This window comes from Micromesistius poutassou (genome assembly GCF_964030765.1).
Source record: "Micromesistius poutassou genome assembly, chromosome: 18".
Taxonomy (NCBI): Eukaryota; Metazoa; Chordata; class Actinopteri; order Gadiformes; family Gadidae; genus Micromesistius; species Micromesistius poutassou.
In genome coordinates this window covers 1,623,022-1,644,689 of record NC_140288.1, presented here as the reverse complement: position 1 = coordinate 1,644,689, position 21,668 = coordinate 1,623,022, and the positions used below count along the sequence as shown (strand labels likewise).

At 45.2% G+C, this 21,668-nt stretch overlaps 2 protein-coding genes across 2 annotated transcripts; both read left to right on the top strand.

Annotated features, from left to right (window-relative positions):
• Window positions 1–1,321: 1,321 nt before the first annotated feature.
• Window positions 1,322–3,570, top strand: myf6 (myogenic factor 6; the record flags this gene model as incomplete). The annotated part of the gene is given in 7 exon segments (XM_084483238.1): window positions 1,322–1,339; window positions 1,341–1,358; window positions 1,360–1,421; window positions 1,515–1,554; window positions 1,684–1,980; window positions 2,872–2,965; window positions 3,307–3,570. Coding segments are annotated over 7 exon segments (579 nt in total). The 3' UTR covers window positions 3,357–3,570.
• A 5,726-nt stretch (window positions 3,571–9,296) lies between these two features.
• myf5 (myogenic factor 5) lies at window positions 9,297–11,942 on the top strand (the record flags this gene model as incomplete). The annotated part of the gene is made up of 3 exons (XM_084482995.1): window positions 9,297–9,746; window positions 11,218–11,290; window positions 11,746–11,942. 3 exons carry the CDS (start codon window positions 9,297–9,299, stop codon window positions 11,940–11,942), a joined length of 720 nt encoding a protein of 239 aa, XP_084339121.1.
• Between the last annotated feature and the right edge of the window lie 9,726 nt (window positions 11,943–21,668).

Sequence of the window (21,668 nt, the reverse complement as noted above, 5' to 3'; positions counted from 1 at the left end):
TGTGTGTGTGTGTGTGTGTGTCTCTCTCTCTCTCCCCTCTCTCTCTGCCCTTCCAGACTTTTCGTTGCCAAGACATCTACAAACCGTCCGTCTAGTCAATGGGTTAAATAATTCAGATGTTCCTTATGCAGTTGTACATATTTCACAATATGTTCTTTTTTATCTTTGCAATGCATCTTGGGAAACATGTCTCTTTTGGTGTTTTCATGTTACATAATGCAAGGTCATGCGGACAAACAGAAATAGGAATCCCTGGCGTTCCTGCTAGCAGATATTTCCAGGAGTGAGCTTAGCAGATCGTAGAAGAAAGGTGAAAGGTCAGAAGACGCCTCTAAAAAAAGGGTCTTATGTGCTTTATAGTTTGGGGATAAGAGAGAACTCCTTCTATATGTATATATAGATGTTATGTGCACAGTATGCATATGTTTTTCTCTGTCATTCTAACCGGGCACATTCAGATCTATGTGTCTTGAGCCGTGCTAGCAAAGCACAATTAGCTTAGCAATAAGCCTAGCTATACCCGCTGAGCGTTCAGCCATTATCTTCTAGGGATGATGTGGTCCACAACTCCATGGCTACAAGTGTGCTTCTATTCTACCCGGCAACTAAAGATGGTTCACTGTCTCGATCCTGTTGAAATGAAGTCCAAAAGGTCTCTACAAGAAGGGCCTCCATTTTGAGGATTTGATTTTGGCAGTCGGTGTCATGGGTAGGTTATTTCCCCAAGCTTACCAGAGCGACAGCGACAACACATTTGTTCCCGCTCCATCTATCTAAACACCAGTGTTTGCTGGCATTCATGTGTGTTCTCTCTGTGATCGCAGAGTACTAGTACAATAGCAGTACCAGTAAACAATCATACACACATACACACACACTCACTCACACGCACACAAAACACACGCACACATGCACACACACATGAACACACACACACACACACAGAGACACACACACACGCACACACACACACATCAGATATCAAACACACTGATGTAGGTATCAAACCCGGTGTCATACCCATTCGGGCCTTAAGTTCTTCGGTACCCTCTTGTTTAACCCGTCGTCCGTCAATAGTAAAACACTCATTGAACAAAATAAACCCCTTAGCTGTTGCCCCCCCCCCCCCCCCCCCCGCGACACAAGGCGCATGTCGTGGTAGGGTAGAGTTTCACATTCTATATATAAGCCCCCCCCGGAACAGCTTGTGTCACCGAGCTATTTAAAATACAGGGGGGGGGGAGTGCCGCCTCCGTCGGCCCCCCCCGTGTCCGGGCATATGCCAAACGGCAGCGCGTCGCGGCGGTGGTGGAGCAACAACATGATGGACCTTTTCGAGGACCAACGCCTATCTGTTCGGGGGACCTGCGCTACCTGGACGCCGACCACGACCACGGCGGCCTGCAGCAGCAGCAGCAGCAGCAGCAGCAGCAGCAGCAGCACCACCACCTGGCCCGCCGGGCGTGTCCCCGCTCTACCCGGGCCACGGCGACCTCCTGCTGGCCCCCCGACAGCCGGCGGCGCGACGACAGCCTCGGCCTCCGCCGCCACAACGTCCCCACGGGGACGGAGGAGGAGGACGAAGAGGACGAGGAAGAGGACGAAGAAGAAGACGACGACGAGGACGACGAGGAGGAGAGCAGCGGCGGCGACGAGGGCGGCCACGCGAGGGCGGCCCCCCAGCGGCGGGGCTTGCGGCCCCACTGCGAGGGCCAGTGTCTGATCTGGGCGTGCAAGACGTGCAAGCGGAAGTCGGCGCCGAGCGACCGGCGCAAGGCGGCCACGCTGCGGGAGCGGCGGCGGCTGAAGAAGATCAACGAGGCCTTCGACGCGCTGAAGAAGAAGACGGTGGCCAACCCCAGCCAGCGGCTGCCCAAGGTGGAGATCCTGCGCAGCGCCATCAGCTACATCGAGAAGCTGCAGGACCTGCTGCAGACACTGGACCGGGCGGAGGCCGGCGGCGGCGCCAAGGAGCACAACGTAAGGAGGAGGGGAAGGGGGGGGGAGAGGGGGGGGGAGGGGGGGGGGGGGAGGAGGAGGAGGGGAGGAGGGGAAGGGGGGGGGATTCAGATTGTTGTGGTGTGGAGGGTTAGAGTCGGATGCACAGACAGGCAGACAGACAGACAGACAGACAGACAGACAGACAGACATATAGAGAGATCAAATTATAGATAGATAGATACACAGACAGGCTGACAGACAGACAGATAGATAGATAGACAGACAGACAGATAGATAGACAGACAGACAGACAGACAGACAGACAGACAGACAGACAGACAGACAGACAGACAGACAGACAGACAGACAGATAGATAGATAGATAGATAGATAGATAGATGCCACGATTGTTAACTGTTGTGATTGATTTGAGATTGTGATGGTCACTTAATGAGATGAAAGCTAACACAGAAATGATGTACTTCTACTACCGCTAACGTTACTACTGTTGCTGCCGCTGTTACTGATAGTGTTGTTACTGCTGCTGTTGCTACTGCTACTACCATGCTACCTACTTTGCCACTACTACTACTATTTATAATACTGCTGCTGCTACTACTCTACTACTACTATTTATAATACTACTGCTACTACCATTGCTTCTACTTTACCACCACCACTACTACTATTTATAATACTACTGCTACTACCATTGCTTCTACTTTACCACCACCACTACTACTATTTATAATACTACTGCTACTACTATTTAAACACTAACTACTACTACTCCATCAACAACCAAGACCACCTCTACATTTATGACAACAACTTCTACTACTACTGCTACGTCCTCTACTACTACTGCAACTACTAGTACCACATAGTCTGAATTAGATGATACCGGTGTTAAACTTGTTATTTGTACAGGTGGTGAGTGACAGGTACCATTGGAAGAAGTCTTCCCAGAAGTTGCAGTCCTCTGTAGACCATTCCAACGCTCCCATGACCAATCACAAAGCAGGTGTGCGGGAATCAACGCAGACTATTAACACATCATGTTATTGTATGTGTTTATACTGGATCTGGATCTGAATGTGATTGACACTGGAGCTGAATGTGTTCATATTGGATGTGAATCTGAATGTGTTTGAACTGCATTTGAATGTGTTTATATCTGAATTAGTTTATACTGGATCTGAATCCGACTATAGTGGATCTAAATGTGCGCATACTGGATCTGAATCTGAATTGGTTCATACTGGATTGTAAGATGTTGATAACGGGTCTCAAACTGATCCGAATCCGTCTATGTTATCGGAAGTGAATTAAGACAGTGTTCTGTTTATCAATGTTGTTTCCCAGGTAATGAGATGTCCAGTGCCCCAGCCTCCTACACCTGTCGTCCATCGTAAACAGCATCTCACAGGAGGAGAAGATACAGCTCAACCCGGAGGCCTCAGAACACTGAAGCTATTGGTTAACAGGCCGGTATAGTCAACCAATCACGTCGCTTCATTTTGAACTATTTCCTGGTTTGGATGATTATTGTTGTTATTTAGTATTTCCATTTCATTTATTCATTCTAGCTTTTGTTTGTTGTTTTTATTCATTTGAGCCGCATGAGATAAACATACTTTACCAAACAGCTCTTTCATAATGCGAATTTGATATGTATATATTTTTTAACGTTTGATTTTGAAATTCTTTTTTTATATAAAAAAAACATCCCTTGAATGAAGGAAATGTTGTACTTCAATATTTATACATAAAGACAGACAAATAAAAAGTATTCCAAGACAAAATAGAACCTAGATCTTTATTATGCTTGGTCTACACACACAGCCAAATCACTGACATTGTGAGGCTAGCAATGTTGCCAACCTCGTTACCGTCAACATATCCGGTCACCCCAGTAGCGTTATGACATTTCACGTAGCCTAGAACACCCTTGCCGAAATAAGTCTCCCCCCGACAATCAACAATCATCTTTTAAAACATATAAAAGCCACTCTGGACCAGCCCTGAAACACGCCTCTGCCTGCCCTAGCTTTTCATTGTCCCAACCGACGCGCATCTAGCCTAGCCTAGCTTAGCCTAGCCCCCGACTGTAACTTGAGTCAGTTCTAAACGCGGAGCGCCTCTTCCATCACGCGTTGGCATATGGAAACTTGGTGAGAGCGGGGTGTGTGTGAGGTTCAAAGCCCGCCGGGGGTAATGAAGCCTGCCCGTCCATTAGTCCCCCCTTAATCCCCCCTCAGCAGGACGGCTAGCTTCTTCGCGCGCGCTCCGCCAGCTTGTTTACATGCAATCTAATTCCGGTTAAAAATGGCGGCGCGCGAGACCATTCGCGACCGTGTGTGTGAATTCATCGAGCCTTGTTTGTCACGCGTCCATCTGAGACGCCCGGGGGGGGGGGGGGGGGGGCCGAGTGGGGGGAGCGCTTGTTTACGGTGCTGGAGGCGGCCCGTGGCCCACGGCGCCAGCGGCGGCGGCGGCGTGGTTCTGCGTCCAGATCAAGAGAGACCCGGTGCTCTCTCTGATCTCTGCAGACGACAGCGAGGGTCAGGCTGACCTCTGGCTGGGGGCACGCCTCGTCGCTCCACTCGCTCACACACACACACACACACACACACATGGACACACAGGCTAACACACACACATGGACGAACTGGCTCACACACACACATGGACACACAGGCTAACACACACATACCAACACACATATGGACATACAGGCTCACACACACACACACACACATGGACGAACTGGCTCACACACACACATGGACACACAGGCTAACACACACATGGACACACTGACTCACACACACATGGACACACTGACTCACACACACGGACACACACATGGATATACAGACTCACACACACATGGACACGCATACTAATACACACATGCCAACACACACATGGACACACAGACTAGCAAACACAGACACACGGACACACACACACACACACACACACACACACACACACACACACACACACACACACACACACACACACGGACACACAGGCTAATACACACACATGGACACACAGACTCCCACACACATAGACACTCAAACTCACACACACGTAGACACACATGTAAACTCACACATGACACACAGACTCACACGTACACACAGACACAAACACACACATACTTACAGACTTACATACACACAGCCAAACTGACCAACATACACACATACTAACATACCCACATAGACACACAGACTAATATACACAAACTAACATACACACATTCAACATACACACATATAGACAAATACTAAAATACACCCATAGACACATGTTAACATCACAAAAATACATAGACACAAGCCAACACACACACTAGCATACACACAGAAACACATATACACAAATACCAATATACACACAAAGTAACATGCATCCATGCTAACATATAGAGAAATAACAATACACACATTATTACACACATTCTTCTATATGCAAACAGGTGCACACACACACACACACACACACACACACACACATTTGCACAACATGCAAATATACTTATACACAAACAGACAATCAATTAATTCTCCTGCCCACAAATACACATTCACACAAACACACACACACACACACACACACACACACACACACACACACACACACACACACACACACACACACACACACACACACACATACACATATCCACACACTAACATGCATATATGGGTATTGCAAACGCCCACACATTTCCCCAGTGAGAGGAGAGTTTCAGGGTGCAAACACTGGGCTTCTCAGTGTTAGGGGAGACATTAATAAAATATACTCTAACAAATTCAGACGGTTGAAAAAATATCAACAGAAATAAATGGCACTATTAGGTCTTGGAGGTCTTGAAAAGGATAATCCAGGACTATAATACCCCTCTCCACTCCTTTCCCTTCAAAGTCTCTGCATATTTTATACCCAGCATCCACCGCCAGACAGAAACCCGAGAGCTCCCCCAGTAATGTAGTTTTAATGGGAGCTGGGTCGCCCGCTGTCTCTATCAGACTACAGGCCTCCTTACCCTACCCTCGCCTCCTCCCTCTCTGCTGGGGGAAATCACAACACTGATATCTTTATTTGTAAAGTACCACTTGAAAAAACCACCCCAAAAAAACAACAGTGATTTACCAAGTAGCTTACAGTGATGCAAAGACTTGCCGGTGAAGTCATATAGACCTTTGGATTAGTGGCCTCATAAACATGGAATAGATTTTCCATTTTAATCTGTTTAGTTGTGTGGCTGAAACAGTGTGATCAGAAATAGATTTGTGCGGTAGTATACCATTCGAAAACCACCCAAAAAAACAACAGTAGCTTACAGTGATGCCAAGAAATCACACAAAACTTTGGATTAGTGGCTTCACACACAGAGTCCATGTTTAATTGTATGTCTGAAACAATGTGATTGGACATTGATTTGTGTTAGAAGAATGCATTTAATCAGAAAAAGAGAAAGAACCCGGCTTATATTTATATACGAAGCATGCGTCGTCTAAGACACATTAAAGACATCTCAAAGTATGATCATTAAAGTAAAAGCAATTACAAAGTACTGCTACTTACACTATGTCTCCTCCCACTACTACTGACACTATAGTGTTATTCCTGAGCCTACACTGCTACAACTAGGATGATAATGTTATTCCTTCTTTATAAAACGATTTAAACCAACACTTTCTCCACTGCCTGCATGCTGCGAGGGAAATGGACGGAAAGTCCAGACCTGTCCCGACTTTACGAGGGTTCTCGATATCGCCGATGGCAGCGTTTACATCCGTTGGCCGAGAGAAAGTTATGTTTTAAAAGCAGGGATTCAGCGAGAGGGGGCTGAGTTTATAGGAAGCTCTAATCCCCTGGAGGGTGGAGGCCTTGTCTCTCTCTGCAGAACACTGGAGTTCACCTCCGCCGTCTGCCAGACAAGTGCTGTTGCCAATCACTGGTGTTAGTCATGGGCGCGCGGGACGACCCAGGACGCTGGTTCTTAGGAGAAAAGGACTTGTGTTTCGCCTGGATGGTAACTAATAGGCCTGGTGGAGCGAGAACTAATAATTCATTTAGACAACGACTAGGCCTAATTAAGAGACAGCATTATAAAAATACGTTTTTTAATTGATTTTTTTTTACTTTGTATGAATCTAAATATCTTTACTTTGCTGTTATCTGCAGACAGACGGGGAAAATGTTATAGATTTTCACCTTTTGTTATTTATTTTCTAATCTTTTTTTTGTGTCTTGTTATTTTCCGTTTTTATATATTTTTATTTTTTGGAGTGTGATCTTGAGTTAAACGCATAGTCGACTCGAGGCAGACGGATCCCCGTTTTAAATCAAACCGTGGCGTCAGAGGCCGGAATGGAGATGCACCACGTCACTCACACCGAATCAGAGCATGCACACTTTAGAAGAAATAAGGGTTTCAGACGTGAGGAAGAGGGACATAAAAACACCACCTCCTGCCCCTACACTTAACTCTGGCTCTGACCCCTGACAACAACTCCACCACTGATCCGTAAAAAAACAAACACGTGGAGAGAGAGGAAAAAAAGAAAAGAAAGAGCTCCTGGTCGGACTGCTAGAGAACCACGGAAGTGTCTTCATTTGGGATGTAAGCCTACTACGCGATCTGGCCATGTGCTCGGGTCATTTAAATCAAAGGCTCCTCGCGAGGGGTTTCTCGTGGTTCCCAAACCGTGATCCCCTTTGATCTCACCGACAGCTACAAGCATAGCCCCTCGACCGAGCATAGCCTCGAACACCAGGCGCAATGTCTTCCTCAGCTGTGCGCAATACAAGCTCCGCCGGGCCATCCAAACCCTCCCCACCGGCCGTCCAGTGGCTGCGAGGAGGGGGTGCTTATGGTGCGTCTGGTGTTGTCTTAGGTGCGCGTCGTTCCCAGAGATTGCCCACCACGCCAAACGTTTTGACACATTGTGAGAAATATCCGCATTGTATCGTTGTAAGCTGTCAACAACGCCGCTAAAGTAATTATCCCTGCTACGACTGCGTCATCTGCTCCTAGGGGTTTCCCATCGTCTCACCTCGTTGGTTTCCCCGTGCAAATTAACACGCATTCTCTCACGGTTGATTCATAATATTCGTCATATTTAATATGGTTTGATTTTGTTTTCAGTAAATGCGTTCGTTTTGAGTTATTTAGGTTGCATTTTTAAAAATATGATTTTTTTTACAAAGTAAAAATCACTTTAAAAACGCATTTGTATCATAACTTCTCTTAATTAGTTGGTCTAAATTAATTATGAGTTAATTATGAGTTCTTCCTCCACTAGGCCCATTTACATCTTTTTTTTCCTCCACATAAACGGCCAAACCTTCCAGAGTCCGTGTCCCATCTGTTGTGGGCCTCCTGGAGAATAAAAGCACTACAAGGCACTTCATTTAATGGTCAAAATTTGGTCCATGAAGTGGCGTAGTGCTGCTAATTATTTTAATTACTCCCTTAATGAGCTAGCGCAAACAGAGACACCCCCTCGTCCGTGACACCTCGGATGACGGCCGAGGGGGTGTTCAGAGGAGGCTTTCTGCCGCGCCGCTCTGAAATGTTACACCTCTCGCTCTGCAGCTGGGCTGCATCTGCAAAGAGCCGGGGTCTCCGGCGGAACAGAAAATAAAACGAGATAGTCTCCAAAGAAATACATAAGTCGCCGACGTCGAAAAAGGCACGGGAGAGAGAACGCGGACGAACGTGTGTTTTGGTTAAAAATCGGCGTAACCCGGTTTTCCCCCCCTCGCTGAAACTCTGGAGCTTTTAGTCATCAGGGGTCTGTGCCGGAGAGAGAGGGCCCTAAAAAAAAAACAAAAGAGTGTGGTGGTGAGTGGGAAAAACATCACTAAGGGGCAGATGTGGGAAATCTCTGCAGGGTTCTGGGGGTTGGTGGTGGGGAGGGGGGGGGGTGCGGGGGGCGAGGGGTTAGCGATAGGGGTGAGGGCGGGTGGGTGGGAGGGAGGGAGGGAGGGAGGGAGGGGGAGTCGAGCTAACCTCTCGCCTGCCTCCCGGCTGGGCCAATGGGCCATGGTAATTAGATCTGACCAATGTGGGCCCCGGGGCTCTGGCCCCCAGGGCATATAAAGGGAAGGCCCCGGTGGCAACTGCTCCTTCATATCACTCAGAGGCCTCCTCTCCCACGGGCATCTCCAGCGACCGCTGCCCTCCGCACATACTGCTGTCTCCTTACCCCCTGCTGCCCGCCTTCACCCCTCGCATCCACCAGAAGAAGAAGAAGAAGAAGAAGGAGAAGAAGAAGTAGAAGAATAAGTAGAAGTAGAAGGAGAGCAGAAGAAGCGTCGGAGGAACCATGGATCTCTTCTCTCCCTCCCAGGCGTACTACGACGAGGCCTCCTCCCCGGACAGCCTGGACTTTGGCGGCGGGGGCCTGGAGCTGGGCGGCTCCGAGGAGGACGAGCACTTCCGGGTCCCCGGTGCGGACCACCAGCCGGGCCACTGCCTGCAGTGGGCCTGCAAGGCCTGCAAGCGCAAGCCCACCACCATGGACCGGCGGCGGGCCGCCACCATGCGGGAGCGGCGGCGGCTGAAGAAGGTGAACCACGCCTTCGAGGCGCTCCGCCGCTGCACCTCGGCCAACCCCAGCCAGCGGCTGCCCAAGGTGGAGATCCTGCGCAACGCCATCCAGTACATCGAGAGCCTGCAGGACCTGCTGCACGAGCAGGTGGAGCAGTACTACGCCCTGCCCGGCCAGAGCGGCTCGGAGCCCGGCAGCCCCCTGTCCAGCTGCTCCGACAGCATGGTGAGACCTTTATCTTCCCCACCTCCTCCTCCTCCTCCTCCACACACTCCTCCACACACTCCACCACCACCACCCTCCTCCTCCTCCTCCTCCTCCACCACCACCCTCGACCCCTTCCGGCCTCCGTCCGACCCCCGAGCCTCTCTTCATGGCTCTATCGGTTCCCGATGCAGCCTTGAGCCGTAAACAGGGGCTGGGACTTCAAAGCGCCAGGGTTCACGTTCGCTCCTTGGCCCCTTGCTGCTGCGTAGCGTACACTGGGTGTTCCTCGAGGAGCGGGGAGGAAAAAGAGAGGAGAACACGGCCTTTTGGCCGGGCGTTGTACGGCGCGGATCAGCCTCTTGTCTGCAACAGTTGCAGAGATGAGGGTTAGAGTCGGTCTGCGGTTGTTTTGGGGCTTGAGTCCTTGTTTGAATTATTAACGTAATGGAGGGCTTTTATTGTGTGTTTTGTTTTTCGTCAGTGTCAGATGAAAAATTTATTTCGTCCACATTATGTGAAATAGAACGCCTCTCTGCCTTTTGCTGTTGTTTGGGTGTAGAGAGCAGATGTGCGTGCATGTCAGGGTCAATACCCTTCACAATAAAGGGCGACCTTCAAGTGTCGGACCAAAACTAAAAACTAAAAACTAAAAACTAAAACAAAAGCCTCATAGTGACGGGCGGTACGGCACGGAAATCATAGCTTCCTCATTCGCCAGACATTTTATAGTCGCTCATAAAAAGACCCGCTCAAATCCACCTTACATCAGGCCTGACCAGAACAGAACTAGGGGTCTCCTGCCCCTCTGCATTCCACCCGTCTGCCTCCATGACCGCATGTCCTGCACCCCTGCCAGGATTTTCTGGTAGATTTACTGGGAGAAAGTGTCATCTTGCACCCAGCGCGGGTGTTGCTTCCACTGGGCTCCAATCGATTGGCCACGCCGACCGAGAGAGAGCCGTGGCCCCGAGATCGCTTGGGTTCCACGCTGCCATGGACTGTGTGTGTGTGTGTGTGTGTGTGTGTGTGTGTGTGTGTGTGTGTGTGTGTGTGTGTGTGTGTGTGTGTGTGTGTGTGTGTGTGTGTGTGTGTGTGTAAAGTGTGTGTGTGTAAAGTGTGTGTGTGTAAGGGGAGGGCACTTTAGAAGTTGCTGTGAAATAACCCCCACCACCACCACCACTGCGCCCTTCTCTCTGTAAACTAAAAAAAATGTGTGTAGGATTTATCAGCTAATCCAAAAGATTTCTCTTTTTTATTTTGTTCCCCTTTTCCTCATTCCCACTCGGCGTTCATCCATTCCTCTCTCTGGCGTGTACTTGTACTTGGTGGTCATGTGAGGCTGTTTTCCGCAGTTTGAAACCTCTTTTCGAGGGGGGGGGGGGAGGGGGGGGGCTGTAGGATGTGGGGAGAGAAGGTCGATGAGTGACGGGGAACACGGCGTGTTTTGATCCTAACCCTGGTTTGTTTTGATCTCTGTTTCCTCCTCCAGGCCGAATGCAACAGCCCCGTGTGGCCGCAAGTGACCGCCCTGTACAGCGGCGGCTACTGCTACGTTAAGAACGGTAAGCCCCGCTTTACCTCAAAATAATACAACTTTGTTAGATATACAGCCAGGAGTGGTACAGCAAACGGCTTGCTGGACCGTGATCCTACTAGAACTAATGCTAACATGATATATATATATATTTTTTTTTTAAATGTAGGCTACGGATTTAAAAGTATTTAAAGTTTATTTAACTTTTTTTCTCAAATGCATTTTTTTCTTTCAAATGCTGAAATATTTTCAGTTGATGGTCAGACTGATCCAAGCCCAGTCTCTGATGTTACGACTCTCTCTCTCTCGCTCTCGGTCTCTCTCTCTCTCTCTACCTCTCGCTCTCTTTCTCTCTCTCTCTCTCTCTCTCTCTCTCTCTCTCTCTCTCTCTCTCTCTCTCTCTCTCTCTCTCTCTCTGTCGCTCTCTCTCATCTCTCTCTCATCTCTCAGCATCAAACCTGACCCTCTCCGTCCCTCCCCCAGACGGCCAGGTCAGCAAGGCGGCCGGGGCCTCCAGCCTGCAGTGTCTCTCCAGCATCGTGGACCGCCTCACCTCCGTGGAGGTCCCCCACGCCGGGCCCCCGGGGGTCCCCAGCGACGGCTACTCCTGCTCCCCTGACTCCCAGCCCCTCTCCCCAGAGAGCCCCGCCGGCCCCAGGCCCATCTACCACGTCCTGTGATCAGTGGGGGGTGGGAGAGGAGATGGACCCACAAAGCTGGGGGACGCCAGGTGGGAAGGACAACAGGAACATTTGCAGAGTGCATTACCGACCCCCCCCCCCCGACTCCCCATCCGCCCCCCCCATCCCCCAACAGTTCAAAAGCACTAGCATGTACGCTCAACCGACGCCAAACTTTCTCGAATCTGACGCCGAACTGATGCTAAACTGACGCTAAACTTCCGTTAAAGTTAGTTCAAGTGACTACACTGTTGCTAACTTGGCGCTGAATTGACGTTAAAGTTAAGCTAAAGTGACTAAACTGATGCTAAACTGGTGGCTAAATTTACACTAATGTTAAGCTAAAGTGACTCGACTGATGCTAACTTGGTGGCTAAATTTACACTAATGTTAAGCTAAAGTGACTGAACTGATGCTAACCTGACGCTAAACTTCTGTTGAAGTTAGCCCAAGTGACTAAACTGTTGCTAACTTGGCGCTGAATTGACGTTAGAGTTAAGCTAAAGCGACTAAACTGATGCTAAACTGGCGCTAAACTGACGCTAAACTTCAGTGATTAGCAACAGAGAACTTTGACGCCCAGTGGTCAGCTTTTTATATTGTAAATATATGAGATTGTAAATATATACGTGTAAATACCCGTCTATTCTATACATGCTATTCTATACCGTAATGGACCATATTTAATAATGATAATAATAATAATAAGATTTCACTTGACACATCATGCATTTTATTCAAACTCAAATGTTGTATTTAAAGTGTTGTATTTTTTTTTCTATTCTTGCTTTTAATCATCATTAAAGCTTTATTTGTTTTGTATAAGTGTTTTGTTGAGTGTTTGGTATTTTCAATTTCTTAAATTTTAGCTTCAGAATATAATAAATATTTGTTTGATGTCTATTTATACGTGACATGTTAAAGGTCTGCAAAAGTTAATACAGAACACGTATGTACGTGTGGTTTAAATGGGAAAACGATAACTCAAAGTGCATTGTAATTGAAATACATCATCATAAACAAAAATAACCAGGAATAAATATTTGAGTATGAACAGCTTTACCAATAGTTTTTCCAATCTTGACAAGAAAAAAAAGTTCCCCAATTATTGCTGTTTTCAAAACCTGAGGGTATGTAGAATATGCAATACAATTGTTAATTTGTGTGAGTGTGTGTGTGTGTGTGTATTTGGGTACACACGTTTGTGTGCATGTGTGTGTGTATGCGTGTGTTGGTGTATGTGTTAGTTTGTCTATGCATGTGTGTGTGTTTGTGTGTGTATGTGTGCCTTCATGCATGCGTGGGTGTCTGTATTTGGCTGTTATTAGGCTTTCAACTTCAAATCTAAACTTTTTATACGATTCTTCTTTCCTAAGGGGAAGAAACATAAATCCTCATTACATTTGGGTGAGCAGGCTGATTATCGTGCACATGAACTCCTAAGGAAACATCCTGATTGGTTGTAATTGCTTCTCTTTATCTCTGGAGGCTGAAGCTGTAGATCTGTGCACAGCCAGCCTATATGCGGAGGGACCCGCAATGTCAGGGGATCTGCTGGGAGATAATCAACCGTTTGAAGACTAATCACTCTGCTTTGCCCTCACTGAAAACAGCCATTATCGATCTGATTTGCTTTGAAAATCATTTGAATGTTTAATATCCAGTGGATGTGATATGATGTATCAAACGGTTGAGAAATCCCATCTTGTATTTTGTCTTTTAATTTCACTACTTTGGGTGCTTACATCTTTGGTATGGGGTTATCTTCTTGGTAGGGTTTGAAGTTTGAAGGTTGGTTTATGCAGGATTAAGGGACAGGGGTGTGTGTGTGTGTGAGTGTGTTTATTATGGAGAGTAATGATTGGTTCTCTTGTGAAACACTAACCCGCACACACACACACACACACCCATCCACCCACACACCCACACACACGCGCACACACGCACACCCACCCTCCTCCCCCCCCCCCCCCCACACACACACACACATTTTACACAGCCTACCTGTTTGCTCTCCTCTACGACCAAATGACCAAATGTGATTTTGTCGTCTTTCACACCTTGAACAACAGCGTCACCACCGCCGCCGCCGCCGCCACCACACCACGCTCTGGGAACAGACCCCCCTCCCCCTCTCTCTCCCTGAAGGTCTTGAGGATGTCACACATTCCATCAGCGCGTCTTTGATCCAGGCCTTTTGACAACAGGGTGAGTCAATAGTCCCTTGACACTGGGCAGTGCGGAGGCCATTTTGAGTAATTAGTTAAGAAAACAGCTTCATTGTTCCTCCATCGGAGGGCGAAAGCCTTCTACACGCCTTGGTGTTTATTTGGTCTGTGCTCCATTTCCTCCTCATTTCCGTCACACCTTTTGAGTCCTTCATTCAGATGAGATGAGGTAGGTTAAGAACATTCCATAGCAGAAGTAAAGGACGATAATAGAAGTATATAGATCAATTAAATACATTTCTAAATAGTAGGCTCATAGGCATGGGAAGAACAACAACAAGTAGGTATACTAAATATGAGCTCTGATATACATGCTATAATTATTATAAATAGGCCTATGTATTTGTATCAAAGCCCTTATACAACATATTTAGTTAGAATGTTTAAATGCATTGCTCTGACTGTTTATTTATTTATTTCAGGCTATTTATTTATTGCTTCTTCTTGCCTCTTCTTATTTATTCATGTCAGACTGTTTATTTCTTGCTCCAATGTTTGTAACAAACAATGACAGAACACCCCAGGACTGGGCCGCTGGGGTGTTCCATCAGCTATCATCTATCACAGCCTTGTTGGTGTGTCCTGTCCCGCTCCAGAAAACCTGGTAAGCAAACTCTGAATCACCATATATCGACCCTACATCCCAATACCCACACTACCACACTATTTAGTATGCCAGAAAAAGATTGAGTGTGTGCCAATACATAGTATGGAAAATGCAGTATGCCAAAAAACACCAGGATGTAATATATTCGGTCGCATTTCGCAATATGCAAGCCAGCATGCTTGTCTGGGCTATTCTGCCCCACAATCCTCTGCACAGCAGAAGATAGGTAGGTTGCACTACAGGTGTGAAATCACCTGTAGTATATCCCAAATCTCATACTTTTGCGTGTATTCTCTAATCGCATTTTTTTTTTTACTTGTCGTCTCACTGCTTCTGTCTTGGGAGAAAGCTTCACACTTTTCTGCTACATCCGCATACTGTCGTATAGTAAGACAGTGACTACTGGAGCCGGCGGCTCACAGCATTGACGGGGGTTGGATTTCAATCACCTCTGCGTCCTGTCAAATAGTTCCCTGAAGTGTCAGTGATGTCATTTTCTATGGCTAAATCCGAGTCATCGTGATTCATAAATCTCTCAATCACCAAGTTTAATATGTCCACCAAGACACAGAACGGTATAAAGGATTTCCATGTCGGAGTTTGAAGCGAAGCAGGGGAATACATGTGTTTCACAACTTCTACCGATAAATCATTCAAATGTACTGCTGGCCCTAGAATAACCTATCCCCTAACTAGACTGCTGAGACTTATATATATATATTTCGATTTTATTTCTAGTTGGGCAATTCTGCTGTGGGTTATAAAATTAAATGAAAGGCCGGAAAAAAATATTAAGATCAAAATTATAGTTTTGTTTAATAGTTGAGCTATTGCAGTACTTTCTGACACCATTAGAGGGAAGTGTTTCTTGCGTTTTTCTTCCACGTGTGTGTGTGTGTGTGTGTGTGTGTGTGTGTGTGTGTGTGTGTGTGTGTGTGTGTGTGTGTGTGTGTGTGTGTGTGTGTGTGCTGCTTTATTGTATTTTTTAGAGGTTCAACTGCTGTTTTCCACTCGCTGTAAACATGAAGCGCCTAGTTGTGTCAGCGATGCAGCTAGTTGGATGGCAGGGTCCTTGCTTTTAGGAATACCAAAATACACTACTGTTTTTGAGAGCACATTACTCTGATCTGGGGTAAAGGATAGGTTTAAGTCTTAAATTAGATAATCTATCATACACCAATACCTGTCACATAGACCCAGTCTGACATGTATGTTTTTAAAATAAGATTGAGATTAAGATTTAAGATTGAGTGATTTTCAATATGGGAGAATATAATGAAAATAAACACATTTCATCGGCCTATTATATTAGGCTTGTATACCAGATTGCATCATGGGATTTGTTGTTGCCAATACCAGAGTTGTAGTTATGTGAAATCTAAATCAATGTAAATACACTTCAACCTAGGCTAATCAAAACCGTCTCGCATGAGAAACCCTTTGGCAGTTTCAAACACAACATCACTCCACATAATAACATCAATTCTAAGATCATTCTTAATAACATAGTAAAATAAATGAGTAAAAAAATCAATGCAACCAACATAATAACACCTAACATCCAATGCTGCTACCTGAATTGAATTGTGATTTGTGGCCGTGATTGCTATGTGACTTCAACTTCCCTTCCCTTTCCCTATGCAAAAAAAATAACTAGTAGGCTATCCCAGGCCTATATATCTATCAGTTATAGGCTATTGCAGGTGTAGGAAGCATTCAATTAGATATCAATGTCATCTTTCCCCATTGTCTAAACTCTTAAGGACATCAGATGAGGTGTCTTTGCCGTGATATGATCGTCAATTATTAATGACTGATTTCATTCGTGTGCGTAGGCTACGGTAATTAGCCATGGGAGACACCTTTTCCTTTTTTTTTTTACACTCTGCCTCGGTTGCCATGGCGCCCGTCGAGATGGCAGCCCAGCTGCAGGTAGAGTGTCTGAACACCTGGATTTAATTAAACAGTTGCTAGGGCGACGGGAGCGGAGGGGATAGGTCGCGCGCGTTGCCGTGTCCGTGTTGTCGGAATAGAAAACGTCTCGGTGGAATTCCGGCTGCCACTGAGGCCCATTCATCAAAACAAAATCGTTACAGGAGGAATTAATAATCATGCGCTGTTTAGTGTGTGGTATCTGCTTGAATAGGGAAGTGGTGCTTTAAATAATAAAAACACAACATAACACAACACAAACAAAAATAACGTTCAAGGCCTACTGTCTGACAGATTTCTTTAAAATTTTAATGTATTATTTTCATAGTCTGTTGAATTTCAAACTCATACTCAGTTTACATTCCTACTCATGCTCCGTTTATATTCTAGCATTATTGAAATCCCTACAGAGAGATACAACTCTGTAGTTTCTTTACCTTTTGCTTCATTATGGCTGTTTGATATTTTGTCCAACCAAGTCTAGTCACTAACTAGACCCAAAATGGTCGGAAAATAGGTCAATAGGTAAATTCAATAGAAAAATTCTGAAGTTTTCCTTTAATAAGTGACACCGTTAGGCTCAGCTATCTGTTTTAAATTATGATAAACTTTTTATGATTTTTGAAGATTAATGACTCGATAGCTAAGAGGATGTCGAGGAGATTCATTATTACAAAGTGAGATATGAATACAAAATCCAGGTTCTGTAGTAATCGTCACATTAATAACTCAGACGTAGATGAAGGAAAGAAGAGCCAACACATTTATCACTGTACCACAAGCACATAGATTTATTTATACAAATATAGTATGTATAACAATTGCATATCAACGTGTAGTTTAATTTCTTGTCTGTGTGTTAAGTAAAGGACTAGCCTACCAGTTTCAAAAATGCATGTCAATTAAGAAAGGTTACCTGTGATATTTATATTTATATTTTTTACAATACAAAAAGGATTCTGTCAAGTTGGGTTATTGACTTGTCGATAAAACAAACATCAAAGTAAAACTAAACAAAAAAAAAAAACCTTTTTTTTTTACACCAAACTCTCTCATGACCTTTCCAAGACATTTGTGTTTGGAAAACCGGGCTTTCCATCGTTTGGCTGCGTCGGCATGGAATACACTAGAAAACCCAGGGGATTGCTACTCACTGGAAACCCACTGAACGAATGCTTTGTGTTACTCTTACAAGTCATTCAGCAGAGGTGAGGTGTGTAATCCGTAGCAATTCACAACGTATCGAGATACACGTTGTTAAGGAGCAGGTAGAGGTGAGCGTCTAGGAAAGTCTGTGAACATGGGGATCAAACTCAGTGACTTTCAGCACCCTAGCCACTCCAATCTCGCCACTCTGTGTCTTTCTAATGAGTATTCATAAAACCGCCGTGGCCGTATGAACGTAGGATTGGTTAACAAGGTAAACACAAATGTTTTATGAATTAAGTTACGAGGGGGAAAAATTGGACATTCCAACGTGTCCGACATTAAATGTACTATGATCGTCACGACGGGAAAAGAGAAAAGCAAATCTAGGAGTTCATTTTGCATTCAACATGGTTCAGATATCAGCTATGCGTTAGTATTTGTTAGGACTTCATAAATAACGATCTAGGTGACATACAAAATATATATTTAAATGTAACGGTAAAACTTTATGTTTGTGTCCACGTTTGAGAAGTGAAACGAAAAAAATAGGTTCTTGGAAAAATAAACTAACTTATAGGCTACTATACTTTAGACTTTGCACTCTGACGAAATTTTGACATTCTACTTGTCTGGTAGATGAGGGTATATAACTTAATATCTTTTGGAAGATTTGGTTTTGGCTGTATTATAGCAACTCTCAATAAACAACATCTTCTGGGTAAATTGACATATCAATGTGCGACTTTGTAGCTGCAACAAGTGCATTGTGATAGTTTGGAATATTGCACATTCACTGTGCTGGCAATAGAACTGCAATGATGATCTCTATGAATGGCCCCAGTCACGTTTACATGCACATCTTAGCTTGCTGAGGTACGGTATTTACATACTGACCACGTTGATTACATGACCACTAACGAAATCAACAGAAGTAGTACACCCCGATTTATGCATCTCTTGAATCAGATGTTTCTCCAGCCTTTCTGTGCATGGCCAGAATAAATACCCTGACCAAAGTACTGTAAAGGTGTGTATAAACACCGTACATATATATGCACTGTATATATGTGTACAAGTACATCGAATCAATCATCAAGGTAATCCCGATGTCGCAAATGTATGCTGTTCTCGGGGAGCAGTCGATAATGTGAATGACTTCCTCAACTAGCTTGAGATCGGTTTATTAGTGTGCATGTAAACGTCCGGGCTGAGAATGGATCATCATGTGTTTGAGTGGCAGGAGGTTTGAAAGCTGTCTCATGACACACAGTGCATAAGATCCAGTTGACGTGGCCTTTAAGTGGTCCACCTCTTCCAATGCCTCTACACTACTGAACCAAACAGTGGAATTGAACGTCACGTGTTATTGCTAAATCTAAATAATTCCGATATAAAATAATTATTTCTGCTACAATTATTATTGTTATTACATGGGTACAGAATAATATTTATCACAATTGTTCAGACAGGTTGTCGCGCGCGCACACTCACGCACACACAATCGGTCACACACACACACAGACACACACACACACACACACACACACACACACACACACACACACACACACACACACACACACACACACACACACACACACACACAGATTAAATTAATTGGTATTCATACGAGGACACAGAAGGGAAAAAGTTGAAAAGCTAAAACATCAGAAGCGTCACTGTACGAAACAATATTCATGGGAAATGGCAGACAAGGCCAGACCGAAAACAGGTGTCAGCAAGCAGCAAGGTTAACAAAGCAAATCATACTGAAAGTAAAACTGAAAATACCACAAACACAAGAAGTTGAACTTGAAGAAAGAGGGACACCTTTTTTCACTGAATGTCAAATATGTATAAAAAAAGAGGAAACATAACTTAAAATGACTTTCAAATCTATCGTCACCTTATGCACACCTAGTTTTGTCAAAGCACCAGTTTGTGTTTTTAACTCAAACGCATGGACCCCTTTTCACGCAGTCACAAGCAAAGTCTAGCTCGTTAATTATAGACCTGTTCTATTTAATGATTCCGGTGCCAAACCAGCAGCAGAGTAATTATACATTGTTTATGACGGTGCTGTGCCAAAATGTCAGTCCCTGCCAGAAATACCCGCCCTTCACTGACATTAAAATGTAGAACATCACATAATTACTTAAGGGGATAATGAAGGAGATATACAGCTGGCTGGCTATGATATGCATCTATCTAGCTAGTTAGATATTATGCTTTTTGAATACTAATACTTTTAATAAAGGCATCATCAAGGGAAGAACAAAAAATGTTTTGCCTGTATGTATGTATGTATGTATGTCAATTATGGCTCCCATTGCGTTCCTGATCATCCCTGGAAGGAGGGATCCCCCACTCTGCATCTCTTCCTCGCTAATTAAGGTGAGATTTTTCTTGCCCTCTGGGGGGGCTGGGGTCAGGGGGGGGGGGGGGGTCATAGATACACGGCCTGTTAAGCCCTTTGAGACTGTACCTGTGATTAAGGGCTATGCAAATAAAACTGAATTGAAGTTTTTTATTTAATTTATATCATCGTAGGACAAACAAATGCGTCCCATGTATCAGTAACTCTGGTTGTTTTCCTTTAATGTCCCAGGGCAGGGCTCGTAGAATACCATCCCTTTCACACCCGTAACCCGTACAGTGCGCTAGACTTTCAGGGGTGGTTCAGGGGTAGGGTTGAAACATTTGAATCCGGTTCGGACTGGTCTTTAGCAAGCGCACCAAACAACGTAAACACTGTTGTTGTTGAATGCTTCCTTGTTGCAGAACAACTTTGGAGTTCCCACACATAAAAATAATTAAATATTTCAACCTTTTGGTCACTAAATAATTATAAAATTAAAAAAAAAACTTATTTCGTCATCCACCATATTTCAATGAGTGCCTTCACCTCCTGATTGCACCACGTCTGACCGTGACTCATTTTAATCCATGGAAAGTTCACTTCTATAGGCTACCTGGCTGCATATGCTCATTATTTCCACTTTTGGGCAAAAGTCACCAGAATGTTTGAGATTGAGTGTTCACACCATTCCGAACTAACCGTGCTATCGGGGGGGAAACACTCCAAGGTTTGATTAAACAGCAGCTCAGGTGTGAAGGCAGCCTAGTGAACTAGTGAAGGTAATTCTACTTCCTGTGCCCTGGTACATAAGGGAGTGGACGCCATGATGAGTGTGATGAGCGACACCTGTGTGTGTCCCACAATGTCGACCCTGTGAAAACGGTCTCATCTCGCAAAGAGGAGTGCAGTTCTGGCAGGCGGCGAATTAAGAAATGAAAGGATTATTGATTAGCGAGCTACGCTTGTGTTTACCTGCTGTGACTCCAACATGAAAAGGATCCACGGTGGGTCTATTACTTTAGTTTCTGTAGGGTATCGTCGGTACGTTGGAAGGAAAGTGGACGTCTTTCTAGACCGGGTCGTTCTTCTCTTCGTGTCGTGTTGTGGGCCATTTTCTTTTTTCAAGACGGACGCCGCCGCCGCCGCCTCCTTCACGTCTTCGTCTGGACCGACCTGCAGGAGAGGAGAGCAGAGGATCTGAGAACAACTCCTCCAGTGGACGTCAACAGAGGTAGGCTTAGGGGCAGAGATGCACTTGGAGACGCACAAAGTGAAATGTTTTTTTCATCAATGTTCCCTTATTCATCAAAGTACACCGAGATGATACGATTCAAAAGATTTTGAATTGCAGACAGACGAGGACACAAGAAGCGACATCATTAAGGACGACAGCAGTAGAACAGAAACCGTTAGAAAGCTGAAAGGTCAAACTAATTATAGTTTGTGGTTTT